Source organism: Calypte anna, chromosome 10, assembly GCF_003957555.1.
Source record: "Calypte anna isolate BGI_N300 chromosome 10, bCalAnn1_v1.p, whole genome shotgun sequence".
NCBI lineage: Eukaryota > Metazoa > Chordata > Aves > Apodiformes > Trochilidae > Calypte > Calypte anna.
In genome coordinates, this window is record NC_044256.1 from 1,588,941 (window position 1) to 1,604,991 (window position 16,051).

At 46.1% G+C, this 16,051-nt stretch overlaps 3 protein-coding genes across 8 annotated transcripts in view; 1 reads left to right on the forward strand and 2 right to left on the reverse strand.

Annotated features, from left to right (window-relative positions):
* ACSBG1 (acyl-CoA synthetase bubblegum family member 1) overlaps window positions 1-352 on the reverse strand; it is a 44,121-nt gene extending 43,769 nt beyond the window's left edge. Inside the window, exon 1 of the mRNA XM_030457270.1 lies at window positions 104-352. Within this exon, the coding sequence (XP_030313130.1) occupies window positions 104-352 (249 nt within the window). The remainder of the gene's footprint in view (window positions 1-103) is intronic.
* Window positions 90-6,200, forward strand: DNAJA4 (DnaJ heat shock protein family (Hsp40) member A4). Of its 3 annotated transcripts, XM_030456986.1 has the most exons (7): window positions 90-482; window positions 2,073-2,253; window positions 3,169-3,273; window positions 4,061-4,288; window positions 4,371-4,601; window positions 5,049-5,149; window positions 5,236-6,200. In XM_030456986.1, exons 1-7 carry the CDS (start codon window positions 351-353, stop codon window positions 5,452-5,454), a joined length of 1,197 nt encoding a protein of 398 aa, XP_030312846.1. In that variant the 5' UTR covers window positions 90-350; the 3' UTR covers window positions 5,455-6,200. The 3 variants fall into 3 exon arrangements, with proteins under 3 accessions (XP_030312846.1, XP_030312847.1, XP_030312848.1); XM_030456987.1 differs by lacking the exon at window positions 2,073-2,253 and having other exon boundaries at window positions 171-482; XM_030456988.1 differs by lacking the exons at window positions 2,073-2,253; window positions 3,169-3,273 and having other exon boundaries at window positions 402-482.
* A 632-nt stretch (window positions 6,201-6,832) lies between these two features.
* On the reverse strand, window positions 6,833-15,848 carry WDR61 (WD repeat domain 61). 4 transcript variants are annotated; one of them, XM_030457016.1, is made up of 11 exons: window positions 15,633-15,848; window positions 15,269-15,312; window positions 15,145-15,172; window positions 14,714-14,819; window positions 12,961-13,133; window positions 11,806-11,954; window positions 11,401-11,494; window positions 10,543-10,636; window positions 9,837-9,929; window positions 8,997-9,075; window positions 6,833-7,022 (listed from the first exon to the last, which is right to left on the reverse strand). In XM_030457016.1, exons 2-11 carry the CDS (start codon window positions 15,278-15,280, stop codon window positions 6,933-6,935), a joined length of 918 nt encoding a protein of 305 aa, XP_030312876.1. In that variant the 5' UTR covers window positions 15,281-15,312; window positions 15,633-15,848; the 3' UTR covers window positions 6,833-6,932. The 4 variants fall into 4 exon arrangements, with proteins under 4 accessions (XP_030312876.1, XP_030312875.1, XP_030312877.1 ...); XM_030457015.1 differs by lacking the exon at window positions 15,633-15,848 and adding an exon at window positions 15,544-15,618; XM_030457017.1 differs by lacking the exon at window positions 15,633-15,848 and adding an exon at window positions 15,590-15,610.
* Between the last annotated feature and the right edge of the window lie 203 nt (window positions 15,849-16,051).

Consider the following 16,051-nt stretch of genomic DNA (forward strand, 5'->3'; position numbering starts at 1 on the left):
CCCTTCCCTTCCCGCCCCTGAGGCGCTGAGGGACGGCGCGAGGCTCCTCCCCCTTGCCCCCCGCGTGTACCGGCAGTGACGTCACGCGCGGCCATTTCTAGACCGTTCTAGTGCGGTGACGTCGGGCGGCGTCATTCCAGAAGATTCGGCCGGGGCCCAGATAAAACCCGCGGAAGAGGCGGAGCCGCCGCTCTTGGGTCCTGAAGCGAGGCGGTGAGGGTGTGCGGCGGTGAGCGCGGCACAGGGGGGGCCAAGGAAGGGGCCTCGGGGAACGGGGAGAAGGCCGTTGAGACGTGTGCCTTTCCGGCGGAGCAGCGCGGAGTAACGCGGAGCGTCCTCCCGCAGGCACCATGGTGAAGGAGACGGAGTACTATGACATCCTGCAGGTGAAGCCCAATGCCTCCTCCGAGGAGATCAAGCGCGCCTACCGCAAGCTGGCGCTGAAGTATCACCCCGACAAGAACCCCAGCGAGGGCGAGCGGGTACGCGGGGCCGGGGGGGGTGAGGGAGGGAGGGAGGGGGCAGTGAGGCGGCTTCTGCCCTGCGCCGGGCGGGCTCCTCCGGAGGGGAGGCGGGAGGCAAGGCCCGCAGGCCGCGCAGGGCCGGGGGAATGGGGGGAAGGCCGCGTTGCGGGGCACCTGGGTCCTCACGCTCCCCAGTAGCGCAGGGGCGGGAAGCGCGCCCTTGGTTTTATATCTAAGTGCTCTGGTGCCTGAGGGGCTGATGCCGCGCTCGTCCCGCAGGTCAGGGCGAGTAAATGGAGGCTCCCGCTGTTCAGAGTCTGCAGAAGGCACGCTGAGGCGGCGGCAGGCCTGGCGGGCCAGCTGCGGGCTGAGAGGACGCCTTGGTTCCTTTTATTTTATTTTTTTATTGGTGTGGGAGTAGTTTCTACCAGGTGCCTTCTTAAAAGGAGGTTTCTTCTTAAAGAGCTGGGGGTTGAAAGAAACAAAGGCGAAAGGGTTAGGGGTGTGCTGGTGGCTATTGTGCTGTGTCAGATGTTGGTGAGGCCAGCGCTGGCTCCAGCTGCCAGCACCGCTGTGCCTGCTGGGGTGGTGCCGGATCGATCGGTGCTCCTCAGCAGGAGGAAAAAATGCTAATGCAGATCTACAAGGTAATTATCCAGAGGAAATAGCAGGGTTGCATATGGGTGGACAAACAAACCTCTCTCACGTGCTGTTGGTAGAAATGAGCACAATTGGAGAACCATGGGAAACGTGAACGATAGGATTATTCATCTGACAACCCGTGTGGGAAAACCTCAACGTGGGAATAAATGCTCCGTGTTTGTACACCCGGTACACTTACCTAAAGGACTTGAGTTAGCTAAATAGTTACATAGTCAAAGGGTACTTCTGCTTTTTATTTTTTGGACTGCTTTTTGACTTCCACCACTTCACCTGCACATAAGTAACTTACATTTAAAATGGAAGTAGTCGTTCCCGTAGTAGTAAATTGTGATTAAAAAACGATATAGCCATCTTAGGAGAGGTACTTGACAACTATATTAAAAATCCCTTAATTTTTTTCGATTAAGTCTATGTTTTCACTTGTATCCAGGTCCTTGTATCTGGCGTGAGTAAGCAACACCAGTGCCTGGTCATTCCAGTCTCTGTTGAGTCCTGGCTGTCTGGAGCAGCTCAGCAGGCATATAGGATCCATCAGCAGCCCTAGAACAACAGCCTGCATCTGGCTGTGGCTGTTGTGTGCCTGGGAACTTCCAAGACTGTGGGAATAGTATCATATCCCTTTTTAAATGGACTCGCTAGAGGTGTATGGTGGCCGCGACTACCACAGTCATCAAGATATAGTTTGCATACGTTTACAAGTTGGGTGTGAAAAGCCTCTTTGTAACACGGGAGGACGGACGGGGGGAGAGGGAGAAGAGGGATGATGTTAATGGATCGAAGTGTACTGTTACAGTCCCTCACACTGTCATCTAGGGAGTTTCCTTTTGGAAAAACAAGTGCTACAAGAGGGTGCTGTAGTGGATCAATCCGAAGATGGAGTTTACACATGAGAGGGTTACTTTTCCTCTTGGTCATAGTTGTTCAGAGCTTCTTTTCTCTTTTTAGTTTAAACTCATATCCCAGGCATATGAAGTTCTGTCGGACCCAAAGAAAAGGGACCTCTATGACCAGGGTGGGGAGCAGGCTATTAAAGAAGGAGGCCTGAGTGGCGGCAGCTTCTCTTCACCCATGGACATCTTTGACATGTTCTTTGGTGGTGGAGGCCGAATGAATAGAGAGAGAAGAGGTACACAGTTCTAAACAAGTTCTAGAAACTCTAACCATGCACTTCAGTGTAAAACCCCTGTGCTATGGTACTGCTGTTCTGCTAAGTGCACAGAGTGTGGATGTTACTCATTGCAACAATAGATAAAGTAAACTGATGATTTTTTTTTTAGTTACTATAGCATTAAGATTCTAATAAAGTAGATAACATGGCGTAGCCATAGCAATCTTTCTGATAAGTTCTGTTCGTTTATTTTTTGTTAAAGTGGGTGTGGGTAATCTGTAGGGGAGGGGGAAGCAGGGTAGATGAGAGCAGCTGAAGTAGCCCTGTTTTAAGTTGCCTTTTTCAGATCTGTGCCGCACTTGCTCGTATGCTTTGGGGAACTTGCTTCAAAGGACACCATCAACTTAAACCTGAATGATGTTAAATCTCATAAAAATATTCGGGAGTAATTATGTACAACTGAGTACAGAGTGCTGCTATAAGCAGGTTTTGTTTTCTTCCATGCCCATTGCCTGTTGAAAGAGCAAGGAGTAACTTGCTGCAAAGTCTTCTAAATTACACAATGAAATGCCATGGAAATTTATGGGCAGCACAAAAGTGACTTTTAAATTGCCTAGAACTGAAGCTGGTAGTGTCCTTGCATCTTGCTGTTCCAGTTAAACTAATAAAATCCGGGGTAGGGGCAGGGGTAGAGTGGCTTTTAATGATGCTTTGCTTATTTGCGGCTAAAGTTTGTTTTGACCTAAGTGGGTGCAGCTAGTGGAAGCTGCTGGAACTGCACATGCTGTGTTCAAAGTTTGGAATGAACCTTGCATCTCTTCAGTGAGACTGTGCATGTATGAACAAGTGTAGAAGGCTTTAAATAAACATTTGCCCTTAATGAGAGATGAACCAGGATTAATCTTGCTCTTCTGTGTTTTGTTTTTTTTAAAGGCAAAAATGTTGTGCACCAGTTAGGTGTATCTCTTGAAGACTTGTATAATGGTATTACAAGGAAACTGGCACTGCAAAAGAATGTTATTTGTGGAAAGTGTGAAGGTAAAAACCAGCAGTGGTTTCAACCCCTTCTTTATCCAAGCAGTCTTTTTTGTATTTTTTTCCTTTTTTTTTGGTTGGGACAGGCTATGAAGCCTGTATTTGTATTTTTTTTTGTATTTTCCTCTGTCCTCCCCCCAGAAAAGTTAGCCAGGGTATTTAGCTTGCTCTTACACTTACCCAAAAAGAAGGCTCTCAAACATAGTGGTACAAAGTGACTGTTGTAATGGCAGACTTCAAGTCACTGAATTATAGGTAAGGGCACCTGAATTAAAAGTATTTTAATCTGGAACTTCAATAAAAAGCTGTTTCATTAAAATTGTTAATTGCTGTGGCTAGCAGTCTAGCCTGTATTACACAACTCATTTTACAGCTATTAAGTCCATGTAATGGTATTCTTTGAGGTAGATCTTGATGAGGTCTTGTATCTCAGTACTCTACTAAATATTTAGCAAGCAGATTCTTCCCAAAGTATTAATGGAATGTTGATGTTGAAGTCAGTATGCTGATAGTTCCTTGAAAACCAAGATGTTTTGGGAGCTAGGGCAGAGGCTAATAAAATAAGGAGAAAACAAGAAAGCTTCATATTCTTTTGCTTGTATAAACCTCTAGCTTGTGGGGCATGTTTTGTGATGGAAACTGAATTCCAGTTACACTGGTAATACATCATCAGCACTGCTCTGAAATTGCCCTAAAGGTGCTTTTGAAGTCAGCAAGTTCCAGCCTGACTACTGTAACTTTCTTTTCTTTTTTCTGCAACTGAGCTCAGATGTAATTTTTCTGTTTAAAGGTTATGGTGGAAAGAAAGGGGCAGTAGAAAAGTGCCCTGTGTGTAAAGGAAGAGGAATGCAAGTTATAGTTCAGCAGATTGGACCTGGTATGGTACAGCAAATCCAAACTGTGTGTCCAGAATGCAAAGGCCAAGGTGAAAGAATAAATCCAAAGGACAGATGTGACAACTGCAATGGCTGTAAGGTTGTCAGAGAGAAAAAGATCATAGAAGTTCATGTTGATAAAGGTAAGAACTGGAGATCTGTTCTGTGTCCCTAATCATAGTCTGGAGTTCTGCAGAGCAAAATAAATGGCTTTCTTTTCTTCAGGTATGAAAGATGGGCAGAAGATTGTATTTCATGGAGAAGGTGACCAGGAGCCTGATCTGGAGCCTGGTGATGTCATAATTGTGCTTGATCAGAAGGACCACAGTGTCTTTCAGAGGCGAGGGCATGACTTAATCACAAAAATGAGGATTCAACTCTCAGAGGCTTTGTGTGGTTTCAGAAAAACCCTTGAAACTCTGGATAACAGAGTTCTTGTCATAACATCCAGGCCAGGTAGGTTTTCAAGAGTTGTGATGCTGTACAGTGCTTGCCTTTTTTATTGTGCCTGGACTGAGGGAGGGTCTTTAGGGGGGAGGCCTGCTTTTGTTTACACAGCTGGTGCATACAATTCAAAAAACACCTGCAGTCATTTCATTTAGTTGGGTCTTTGGCATTCTTCTACTCCTGAGACACTACATACAGAATCTTAGCTAACACTGTCAATTCTTCTCAGAAGTTAAACTCACCTTGAGTGTGTTAGCTCAACCTGAAGGCTGTGCTACAACAAGCTGACACTCTTCAACAGCTTAAATAACCTTGTGTATAGCTGGAGTTGAGTACTTGTGAGCTTGCAGCCTTTCTGGGAGTTGCTGAGGCATCCCCTGGGTGTTGTGGGAGCACTGCTTGTGTGGAACCCTCAGCTGTCACCTCAGCTTCCTTACAGCTCTCACCTCTCTGTAGGTGAAGTGATCAAACACGGTGACCTGAAATGCATCTACAACGAAGGGATGCCTATCTACAAATCTCCAATGGACAAAGGCAGCTTAATTATACAGTTTTTGGTAAGTTTTGAGTGCTTTTCTGTAGCCAAGATGTCTGTGTTGGTGTTGGGAGTAACTTAAATTAAAAATGAAATGTGAAATTGTAGGTCCAGTTCCCAGAGCACTACTGGCTGCCAAGGGAGAAACTGAGTCTCCTGGAGGCTCTGCTTCCCCCACGAGAAGATGTCATGATTACAGATGACATGGATCAGGTAGACCTTGAAGAGTTTGATCCAAATGAGCAAACCTACCGTAACAGTGGGGGAGAAGCCTACGAAGAAGATGAGGAGGGTCCAAGAACAGGAGTACAATGTCAGACATCTTAAAGCAAGGTGGAATGGATGTCATCTAAAATGTAAATTTTCACAATGAAAACTGCATGGCTGTAATAGCCACTGCTTGTGGGTTTTGTGTTCAGCAAATTGAGTTGCTGCGCTGTCAGTATCACCTTTTTGTAACTAATTTATATTGTGTTCTTGTAGTCTTTCTATATAAAGCAAATGTCACACAGCTGAGAGCCACCCGAGTTGGTATACGTTTTCATTTGCTATCAAGGTTCTCATTTTATTTCACCTATGCTATTTATATAAGACTTTGGCAATATGGATAGAGGCTAAGTGGAGTGTCTTATGTAAATACTTTCATACTGGAAAATTAATTTCGTAGAATAAAACATAGCAGAAATAACTTCTAATAAATAGAACTCTTGGCATTTTATCATTATTCTCTTGTACTTTCCAAGCCACTCTAGAGCACCCTGCAATAAGTTTCTCTCAGGTCAGACTCCTGTCACCTAGTCTAGATTGTTCTCCATGCTCTATTTTGTGTTAGCTGCACCATCAGCACTTGTCTCACTTTGTATTTCAAAGCCATTTCTGGGTGTCCCAAACCTGCCATTCTGTCACTTCCCTGTGTTCCTTTGTTGTGTTCCAGTGGCATTCCTTCAGCTGTTTGGTTCCATGTAAGTGTAACAGGGTTTTATCTTTCTGGTGGCTACAGTGTACCCCATATACTTCTACTTTACATACAGGTAAACCCTTGCAAATAAAACTTTGATTTTTCAGAAGCTCAAGCTCTGTATTTCAGCCTTCCCTAAAAAAGGGTTTCACTTCCCTAGAGCCTGAACTGAGATGAAAACACAGCCCCAGGCAGTGGTTGTACTGCTGATGGTTCACGATGAGATAACCATAGTGGAATGGTCACACTAAAGCATTTTTTTTTTCCTTTTATCTGTTTTCTAGGAGAGTTTGTATTAAAAAGTCAGGGCTGGAAACAACTAGCAGCCTTTAGTAAAATTAAACCATGATGCATGAGCTGTGTGTCAGCCACACAATTGCCAGAACAGGTGTTCAACTTAAGTGACCCTCTGGCACTCAGTGGGACACAACCCAGCTGAGCACAGGCTCTCATTCCCCAGGCCAGGCACACAAGAGCCTCACTCACTTTTCCTTTAGCTAAAATAAGCTGCTCTGGGGCTTGGTCAACACTTCACAGCTCCAGTCTATTTATGTCTAAAGGCAGGGGAAGATTAGGTGAGCAGTTACTTCACCCATGACTACATCCATCCAAAAATACATTTTCCCCAAAAGTGAGACACAAGGTATCTTAGATGCCTACAGCTTTTATTTTAAAAAAATGTAAAGCTTTCTCTCATGCTCAACAAAACCAATGTTGCATAATAACACACCTGACTTTGCAGATCAGCATTATTAAAATGCTTTTATTGTATTAAAAAATTACATAGGACATTAGTGGTCCTACCAACTGCTGCAAGAGTTAAACCAAAAGACCTGAGTCACAACGTTTAAACTGGACAGTCATAAATATGAATTTCTTGGTCATCTCCAACTGATACAATTTTGGACCCACTTCCATTGTATTTCACTCCCCAAACCTGCAATCAGAACACACACAAGGTTAGCATTAGAAAAATGCCTTGAGAGCTGTGAGGTTCCTGCCTGCACCAAGCAGCAGAGGGTTATTTCAGATCCCCTGATGGGAGCCAGGCCCGATTGTGGCTCCTGCTTGACCAGCAGATGAGGCTGATGAACCCGAGGACACTGCCATCTAGCAGCGTGATGAGTTCCTGCATTCCACTCCTCCCCACAACGGGACACTCAACCTGGAGGGACTTGGGAAAGGCTGGAAAACACTTGTCCTGGTTTGCATAACCTCACACTTCCCCTCCATCCTACCTTCCTTCCTGAAAAGTGCTTTACAGTGCTTTCAAGGAAAGCAGGAGAGAAGGATTTTTCATGCATGCTGTGACACATCATGACAGACTGAAAAATGACTCAGTTTATCCTGGTTTTAATTAAGAAAGCCATTTAATGAGCAGTGCAGAATTAGAGATCTGGTTCAGTCCTCTGCCTTAACCTTGAGACAGAGGGAAGGGAAAGGGAAAGGGAAAGGGAAGGGAAAGGGAAAGGGAAAGGGGAAGGGAAAAAAAGGGAAAAGAAAGGGAAACGAAAGGGAAAAAAAAATGGAAGGAGAAAGGGAAGGGAAGGGAAAGGGAGGAGAAAGGGAAAGGGAAGGGAAGAAAGGGAAAGGGAAGGAGAAAGGGAAAGGGAAGGAGAAAGGGAAGGAGAAAGGGAAAGGGAAAGGGAGGAGAAAAGGGAAAGGGAAGGAGAAAGGAAAGGAAAAGGAGAAAGGAAAGGAAAAGGGAAAGGAAAGGAAAGGAAAGGAAAGGAAAGGAAAGGAAAGGAAAGGAAAGGAAAGGAAAGGAAAGGAAAGGAAAGGAAAGGAAAGGAAGGAAAGGAAAGGAAAGGAAAGGAAAGGAAAGGAAAGGAAAGGAAAGGAAAGGAAAGGAAAGGAAAGGAAAGGGAAAGGAAAGGAAAGGAAAGGAAAGGAAAGGGAAGGAAGGAAAGGAAAGGAAAGGAAAGGAAAGGAAAGGAAAGGAAAGGAAAGGAAAGGAAAGGAAAGGAAAGGAAAGGAAAGGAAAGGGAAAGGAAAGGAAAGGAAAGGAAAAAGGAAAGGAAAGGAAAGGAAAGGAAAAAGGAAAGGAAAGGAAAGGAAAAAGGAAAGGAAAGGAAAAAGGAAAGGAAAGGAGCTCCCCCTCTGCATTATCAGGATGACATCAGAAAAATGAAGGCTGCCCAGTAACTGACTGTGGGATTGCAAAATGACTGCAGACACCAGCATGGTCTGGGGAATCTTCTACACCATTTTGCATCTAACAAACAGCTTTCCCAAGAGCTGATACCCCTCTGCCTTCAACAAACCAGATCACAGACAACAGCTAAAACAAACCAGAAATCCAGTTCTGCTCAGTATTTCTATACTAAACCCTCCATAGCTAAAAATAACTGAAAAGAGAGCCAGCAGCAAAAACTGCTATGCAAGAAACAGCCTGATAAAATCTGAATTTCCTTTGTTAATTCTTCCTCTTTGATCCATTAAAAATGGCATGAAATTATTCTATTTAACACCTAGCATTTGGGAATAAAGTAACTTGGTAGGTAATTCCTCTTCCCTCAGGGGTAGCTATCAACTCAGAAAAAAAATATTAAAAAGCCATAATACTGCATTTGAGGAAGAAGTGTCATGCTTCAAGGGTGCTTTCAAGCAAGTATTTTTCCCCTTTTACACATGTACATGGCATCTAAAGCACAGAAATAATGAAGAGCAGAGACAAAGGTAAAAAATACAGTTTGATAAAAATCCTTTTGGCTTTGGTTGGACCTGAAAAATGTGATTACCTGGAAGAGTTCAACCTCTGTGCTTGGAGCACATGCTAGGTCAATATTCAGTGCCAGATACAAGCCCAGCCCCAAAGCTGCAGCACCAGGCTGAAGCAGAAATGAGCATAAAGAGCACCCAGGTGAACACTGTGAACTCTGTCACCCTGCTAAAGCAGCAACAGGCAAACCTGGTCTTGGTGGTCCAAGAAGGTGTGAACACAGGTTCTGGTTCCAGCATCCCAAACTTTTACACTTTTATCAGATGAACTGGAAGAAAAATAGTATTGGTCAGTGTCTAAATCAATAAATTAATTGCAGCTTAGCACAAACCTTGAAAGATCTCAGAGGGCAGACATAAGAAACCTGTTTTCACTCATCAAATACAGCAATAAAGCAAGGAGTGCATCTTCCCCCAGCCTCCAGTTACCTTTAAAATACATTTACTATCCCAGCATTTGCACTGTGAAAATGAGGACTCCTCTTTCAGCCAGAAAATCCTTTAAAATAAAGTTATTTGGAGAAGAAGACTCCTGTTACACCAGGTCACCAACTGCCTGAGCTGTTCTAAGAGCTAACACTGTAGAGGTAACACTAAAGATCAATATACTCCTACATCAAGTTCTACTTTAATTCATTTTCAAGTGTTCAAGGCCAGGTTGGATGGGGATGAAGCAGCCTGGCCTAGCAGGTGTGCCTGCCCAAGCAGAGGGGGTGGCATTAAATGATCTTTCAGGTCCTTTGCAACCCAAACTATTTCTGTATGATTCTATGAAAGTGCCCTGCTCAGGTTCAGGTGTTCAGCTGTAGGGAGCTGCCCTGCAGGGGGATGATTTACACTATAAAACAGCACTCACTGCAGCTGGCATCACACCACAGGTTGGTTCTTGCAAATCTCTGGTTGTAATGCATTTTATTCCATGACAGATCCCACTGCAATTTGTACACACTGACTTCTTATGAACCACCTCCCTTGAGAACTGTTTGGGTTTTTTTTTTTCTGGTAAGCATAAGTTAAAAATCCTCAATACCTGGAAACAAAATGTGTGTCATCAGGACAAAATGCTACATTCAGTACCCAGGATCCATGCCCACTTAATGTGCCAGCCAAGTTTGCATGTTGCCTGTGGAAAGAACAGAATTTTAACATTTGGTTTGTGAATTCCAGGGAAAAAGCAACAAGGCTCAAGCTAGTGCAGTCAGAATGGTTCAGTGCAAGGTGACAGAAGATGACTTGTGGATTCATGCTGAACTGGTGTTGCAGCAGGTTCTGTTTATCCCTTTCACGTGGTTAGCCTAGAAAGAAGTCCTTAAGAAGATGTGCACTGGTGGACAAAACAGTCTCACAATGAACAGGCAAAGTAATGCAGGTGAAGAGGAGTGAAGATCACCCCTGCAGTGCCTCTTCCTCTTCAGGCTTTGGCACAGTGCAATAAAAATGGGTCAGAAATAAGAACTTCTTGGCTACAGAACATGTGTATAAACACAAGCACACAGGACAGATATAAAAACCAATGAGCCTGTTGCCTACAGGAAGAAGTATGAGGAAAGCAATTTGTTTTCAAGTCAGGGCTGTCATCCACCGAGGCACTTTTTAGAAAAATGATACAGCTTAAAAATTATTTCTTACATTAAAAAGTCACCCAAAGCTGAAGGGAATTCTAGAGAGTAGAAGGCTCAATATCAGCCCCTCTAAGTAGTTGTTTTTCCTGGTAGGATGTCTGGGAAACAACTTACACATCATAGATTTTGATGTAGCCATCATCTGAAGCAGTCACAAGTAACTGAGAGTCTGGAGAGAATGTCAGTGAACGAATAGGCATGGCATGACCTGAAAGTCAAAGTGAGGAGGGAGTTATTCCTCTCACCAAGGCAGAAATCCCACCAGCTCTGCATTTCTCTGGTAAAAGAATGCCACCTCTGAGGTGTCTCTCTCTCTCTCTCTCTGCTTCCTCACACAACAAAATGGAAAGTGACAGAAATTCTGACCTTTAAATAATGAGGCATGTCCACTGCAACACAAAGCATCTCATTTGTTCAGCTGTGGATCTTCAGGAGAAATTATGTCATATTTTCTAATAGGATTTCATATTTTACAAAGTGGTTGGGGTTTTTTTAATTAACTATGCAAGTCTGAAGAACCTGCATGAGCATTAAAAAGTCCATTGATCTGTCAGGACAATGTGGATCATCTACAGCATAAAATGTTGGGTTATTTTCTACAGCAAGAATAAAACTGATATCATAGGAAAAAGAAAAATCATCTGCATGGCAGCACACCCAGAGAGCTTAGCTTCATTCCCTTGTGCTGCACTGTACTTCAGGGGTTTGCAATTAAGGAATTTAGTGAAACACTGATGACTGTATCTTCAGAGAGAGGCATCTGTGATGCCAGCTTGAAATTACAGTTGGATGCCAGGATTTTAAGTGGCTTCAGTCACAGCACACTGAGCAACTAAAATGCTGCCTGAAGGACAGAGACATCAACTCAGTTATGCCACAGCTGTTGCATCTTACCCTGACTTGCATTATATACTTCATTTTTGTTGAGGAATGAAGCCAGAGCTTGGGTGTTTGGAACACAGAACCCATTACCTTCTAGCGTATGCAGAAGTTTTCCAGTTGCAATATCAAAAATATTGATAATGCCATCTATTGCTCCACTGGCTAAGTATTTCCCATCTGGACTCTGTAATAAAAACACCAAAAGTCTGCAGTTAATAACTGGCTGAACACATGGTATTTACCTCCCTGACATTCTCTTAGCAACTTGTCACAAATATGGTCTGTGCCAGAGAGCTGGGCTCCACAACTCCCCAGGATTCCAGCTGACTTCCAGCAAGATCCAGCTGATATTTTCCATATATTGTATCTGGGACTATGAGTACATGACTGTCATTTAGGATAAGATAAACTGAGAGATGGCAACAACATATCTGGCTTACAACACATCACAGCTATAGCAGTTTCACAGAAGAAATTATCAATTGTGCTTCTTACATATGCAATGCTAAGGATGAACTTCCCTCTGGTGTCCAGAGAATATTCTTTCTTTCCAGTTTCAACACCAAAAATATTTACTTTTCCCACATGACTTCCTGTTGCAAGGTACTGGGAATCAGGTGAAAAAGCCAGGGACCAAGCATCAACTGCATTAAAAATCAAAAATCAGTTAGCTGAATCCTGTGTGTGGCTCTTAACCAAGTCTCTGTGCATCCCTTTAGACATTTAAGCCTCTCACTATCTGGCATACTCCAAACACAGTCTTAAGAATAAGGTGTGCAAGCTGATGGGAGTTAACTTCCTTCTGTATAAGCAATGGAGCAAGGCATTTGGAGCCATTTATTTCTGCTCAGTGAAAGATTACAGTCTCCTGTAAGACCCCGAGCTTGCTAGAGAACAGAAGTCAGAACTTCAGCCTGCACAAATTAGTCTAAATCCTCACTTTTCTCCTGGTACCAAAAGATACTACTCCAGTAAAAGAAAACAGCACTAATATCTAGGAAAGCACAGAAGATGCAGGAGAAATGCAGACACACGACAGGGAACACAGAGCAGCACTCCTTGCAGTGGAGCTGAAAGCCCCACCTCCTAGCAGCATGCAGGATTTCTCTGGCACAATGTAATTCCCAGGGTTTTTTTCCTTTCCCTAAAACATTGCAAGATTCTTCTTAAATTAGGGATTGCCAGGGGACCAGTGAAATATTTACAGTAAGATCTCAGGTGCTGAATCCCAACTCACCCAGACACCAGCTCTGCTGTGCTCTGGCTGCCTCACTCAGGATGGGAGGCACTGCATAAAGAACCATCACATCCATGGCTCAAATTCAGGGAAAACTCAGCCTTGCTTTGCACACCAATAGGAACAGGCATTTGAATGCTTCCTTTACAACACCCTTTTACCAATACACCTGCAAGACCAAGCTTGATTTCCCTTCTGCTTTATGCATCTAGCAAAAAGGACACCTAAATGCATCTGTCTGAAAAAAACCCCAGCTGCAAAACTGCCACTGCTCTACGTTGAGTTCATAAATCCCCACCAAAACCCAAATGAGTCACCCTCACACCCCCTCATTATCCCCAGGAAAGTAAAGGAGGCTTCTTAGGCAGAGAGAGAGAGAAAGAGGGAGAGAGAGCTTCTCCCTGAGACCTTACCAGGGCCAGCATCAATTGACTTGATCTGCTTCCCAGTCTCTAAATCCCAGAGGCGGATGTGGGCATCCAGGGAGCTGGAGGCTGCAGTGCAGCCTGTGTGGCTGATATCCACGGACACCACCCCCAGCTGGTGGCCCTCCAAAGTCCACTGCAGGTCCAGCTTTTCATCATTCCTTCCGTTCAAAGGAGAGAGAAGCTTTGCTGGGAACGGCTCGGGGTGCTCGAGCCCTTCCCAGCCTCAGACGCAACAAAGCAACCAAGAAGGCAACCCAGGTTTCTCCATTTTTTGGTGAAGAAAAGGGGAACCAAAGCTTCCCCCACTCTGCACAAACTCCCTGGTTATTTAGCTTGATCTCTGCACTTCAAGGAAAGAATTGGCAAAGCAATTGTCCACCCTCTTTCTGCAAAGCAGGAGCTTCATCTCCCACACAACCCACATCATTCCCTTCAAAGCACACAGCACCCTCCTAACACAGTTCCAGTCCCAACTCCCTGGTTTACAAATCCATGGGGAATGTTCTCTGGCAGAACACCTGGAATCAGAGAAAGACCTTCAGGATCATCCAGCTCCCACAGCCACTGAGCCATCTCCTGCAGCACCCCATCTCCCCATTGTCTGAGCACCTCCAGGGGTGGTGACTCCACCAGCTCCCTGGGCAGCCCCCCCCAAATCCTCACCACTCTTTCAATAAAGAGCAGAAAGGGACCTGGGAGTCTGGATTGCCAGGAAGCTGAAGAGGAGCCAGCAGTGTGCCCAGGTGGCCAAGAAGGCCAATGGCATCCTGGCCTGGCTCAGGAACAGCGTGGCCAGCAGGTCCAGGGAAGGGATTCTGCCCCTGTGCTCAGCTCTGGGGAGGCCACAGCTTGAGTCCTGTGTCCAGTTCTGGGCCCCTCAGCTCAGGAAGGAGATTGAGGTGCTGGAGCAGGTCCAGAGAAGAGCAAGGAGGCTGTGAAGGGATCCAGCAGAATTCCTGTGAGGAAGGGCTGAGGGAGCTGGGGGTGTTGAGGCTGGAGAAGAGGAGGCTCAGGGGAGACCTCATCACTCTCTCCAACTCCCTGAAAGGAGGTTGGAGCCAGGGGGGGGTTGGGCTCTTTTCCCCAGGCAACTCTCAGCAAGACAAGAGGGCAGGGTCTCAGTTGTGCCAGGGGAGGTTTAGGTTGGAGATGAGAAAGAATTTCTTTCTGGAGAGGGTGATCAGGCATTGGAATGGGCTGCCCAGGGAAGTAGTGGATTCTCCGTGTCTGGAGATATTTCCAAAGAGCCTGGATGTGGCACTGAGTGCCATGGGCTGGGAACCACGGGGAGAGTGGATCAAGGGTTGGACTTGATGATCTCTGAGCTCCCTTCCAACCCAGCCCATTCTATGATTCTATAATATCCACCCCAAACCTCCCCTGGCACACCTTAAACCCATTTCCTCTCATCCTATGGCTGGTTAACTGGGAGAAGAGAACCAGCACCAGCCTCTCTAGGAACTCCCATGGGAAATTCATGCAAAAGAAACACATAAAATTCCACCTGCATTCCCAAAAGGGTCCTTGTCCTTGGAAAATGAAAGCACATCAGAATGCAACCCCTCCCAAAGGAAGCATGCCCAAGGGAAGAGAGCTTGCTGAAGAGAAAGGCTCCACGTGCCAGGCTCCCCCTCCCCTGATGTCACCTCTAACACCACTGCAGCCTCTGGAAATGCAGCACTGCTCCATCTCCACACTGAATGTTTCCATGTTTTCAACACGAAGCAGCTTCACTCACCACTTCCAGACCTTCACCAGATCATCCAGAGAACCAGAGATCACTGTTTCTGAACCATCTTTTTTATTTTTTCCCCAGGCAACTGACCAGATGGCATCGTCGTGAGCTGAAAGAGAATTCAAGCACAGGAATTAAGAATTAAGTGGTTTCCTTTGATGCCAGACTGCTGTCAGCTTTGGTAATGCTACAGCTGCCAACTGCAATGCTGGCAACAGACCCCCTCCTCTTCAGGCCTCTCAGGGCCTTGCCACACATCATGCCTTTTATACACCAGGCTCACTGCTGAAAAGACAACATTCCTATTTTTGAGTTATTGAGGTTTATACTTAACATTAAAGCAATCCAGGTAATGACAACGAGATGTGCTGCCACTAATCTCACACCATCCAAAAAGCCCAACATTACTTTATTCATGCTAGGTGTTTCCTCACCTTGCTCTTGCTTGAAGAGAATGCCGTACTAGAAAGAAAAAAATAATTCATATTACGTACGAGACGCCTAAAAACACCCGACAAGCTGAGTGCTCAGCTTCATTAACGATGTGGCTTTAATTACCTGCGCGGTCATGTCTTCACGGAAGCAACCTCAACAGGAGCGCTCTGGAAGGAGAAAACCCGTTAATGAGAAAAAAAAAATCCTTTAAAAAACCCCTCTCTCAAACTCTAAGCAGACTCCGCCTCAGAAACGCCGCCCTGACAGGGGAGAACCCGGCAGGTGGTGAGGCCTGAGGGGGGAACCCGGCTGAGGGGGGAACCCGCCTTTTGGTCACCCTCAGCAGCACCCGCCCCGCCAGGGCCCAGCACCCCCGCCTCGCGTCAACCAGCGACCACCTTGGCCCTCCCCCGCGGTACCGAGCGGTACCGAGCCGAACCGCACCCCCGGCCTCCCGCCCGCCGCCACACCACAGCCGCCGTCGCACCGCGATGACGTCTTCTACCACCGAGGGGACGGGCAGAGCGTCCCTCCCTCCCCGAGCCCTTCTCTTCCCTCGGAACGATAGAGATGATCCAATTCCGCAGCCCGGCAGCGGGTCCCGATCCGGAGGGTTCGGTTCCCCTCAGAGCCCCTCGGGTCCCGCCCGGGCTGCCCCACGCTCCTTCCCCGCGGCCCGGCAGCGCAAAGGGCCTGGGCGGGGCGGGCGCCCTCCTCCCACCGCAGGGCTGAGGAGGTTAGAATCATGGAATCATGGAATGGGCTGGGTTGGAAGGGACCTCAGAGATCATCAAGTCCAACCCTTGATCCACTCCCCCCGTGGTTCCCAGCCCATGGCACTCAGTGCCACATCCAGGCTCTTTGGAAATATCTCCAGACACGGAGAATCCACTCCTTCCCTGGGCA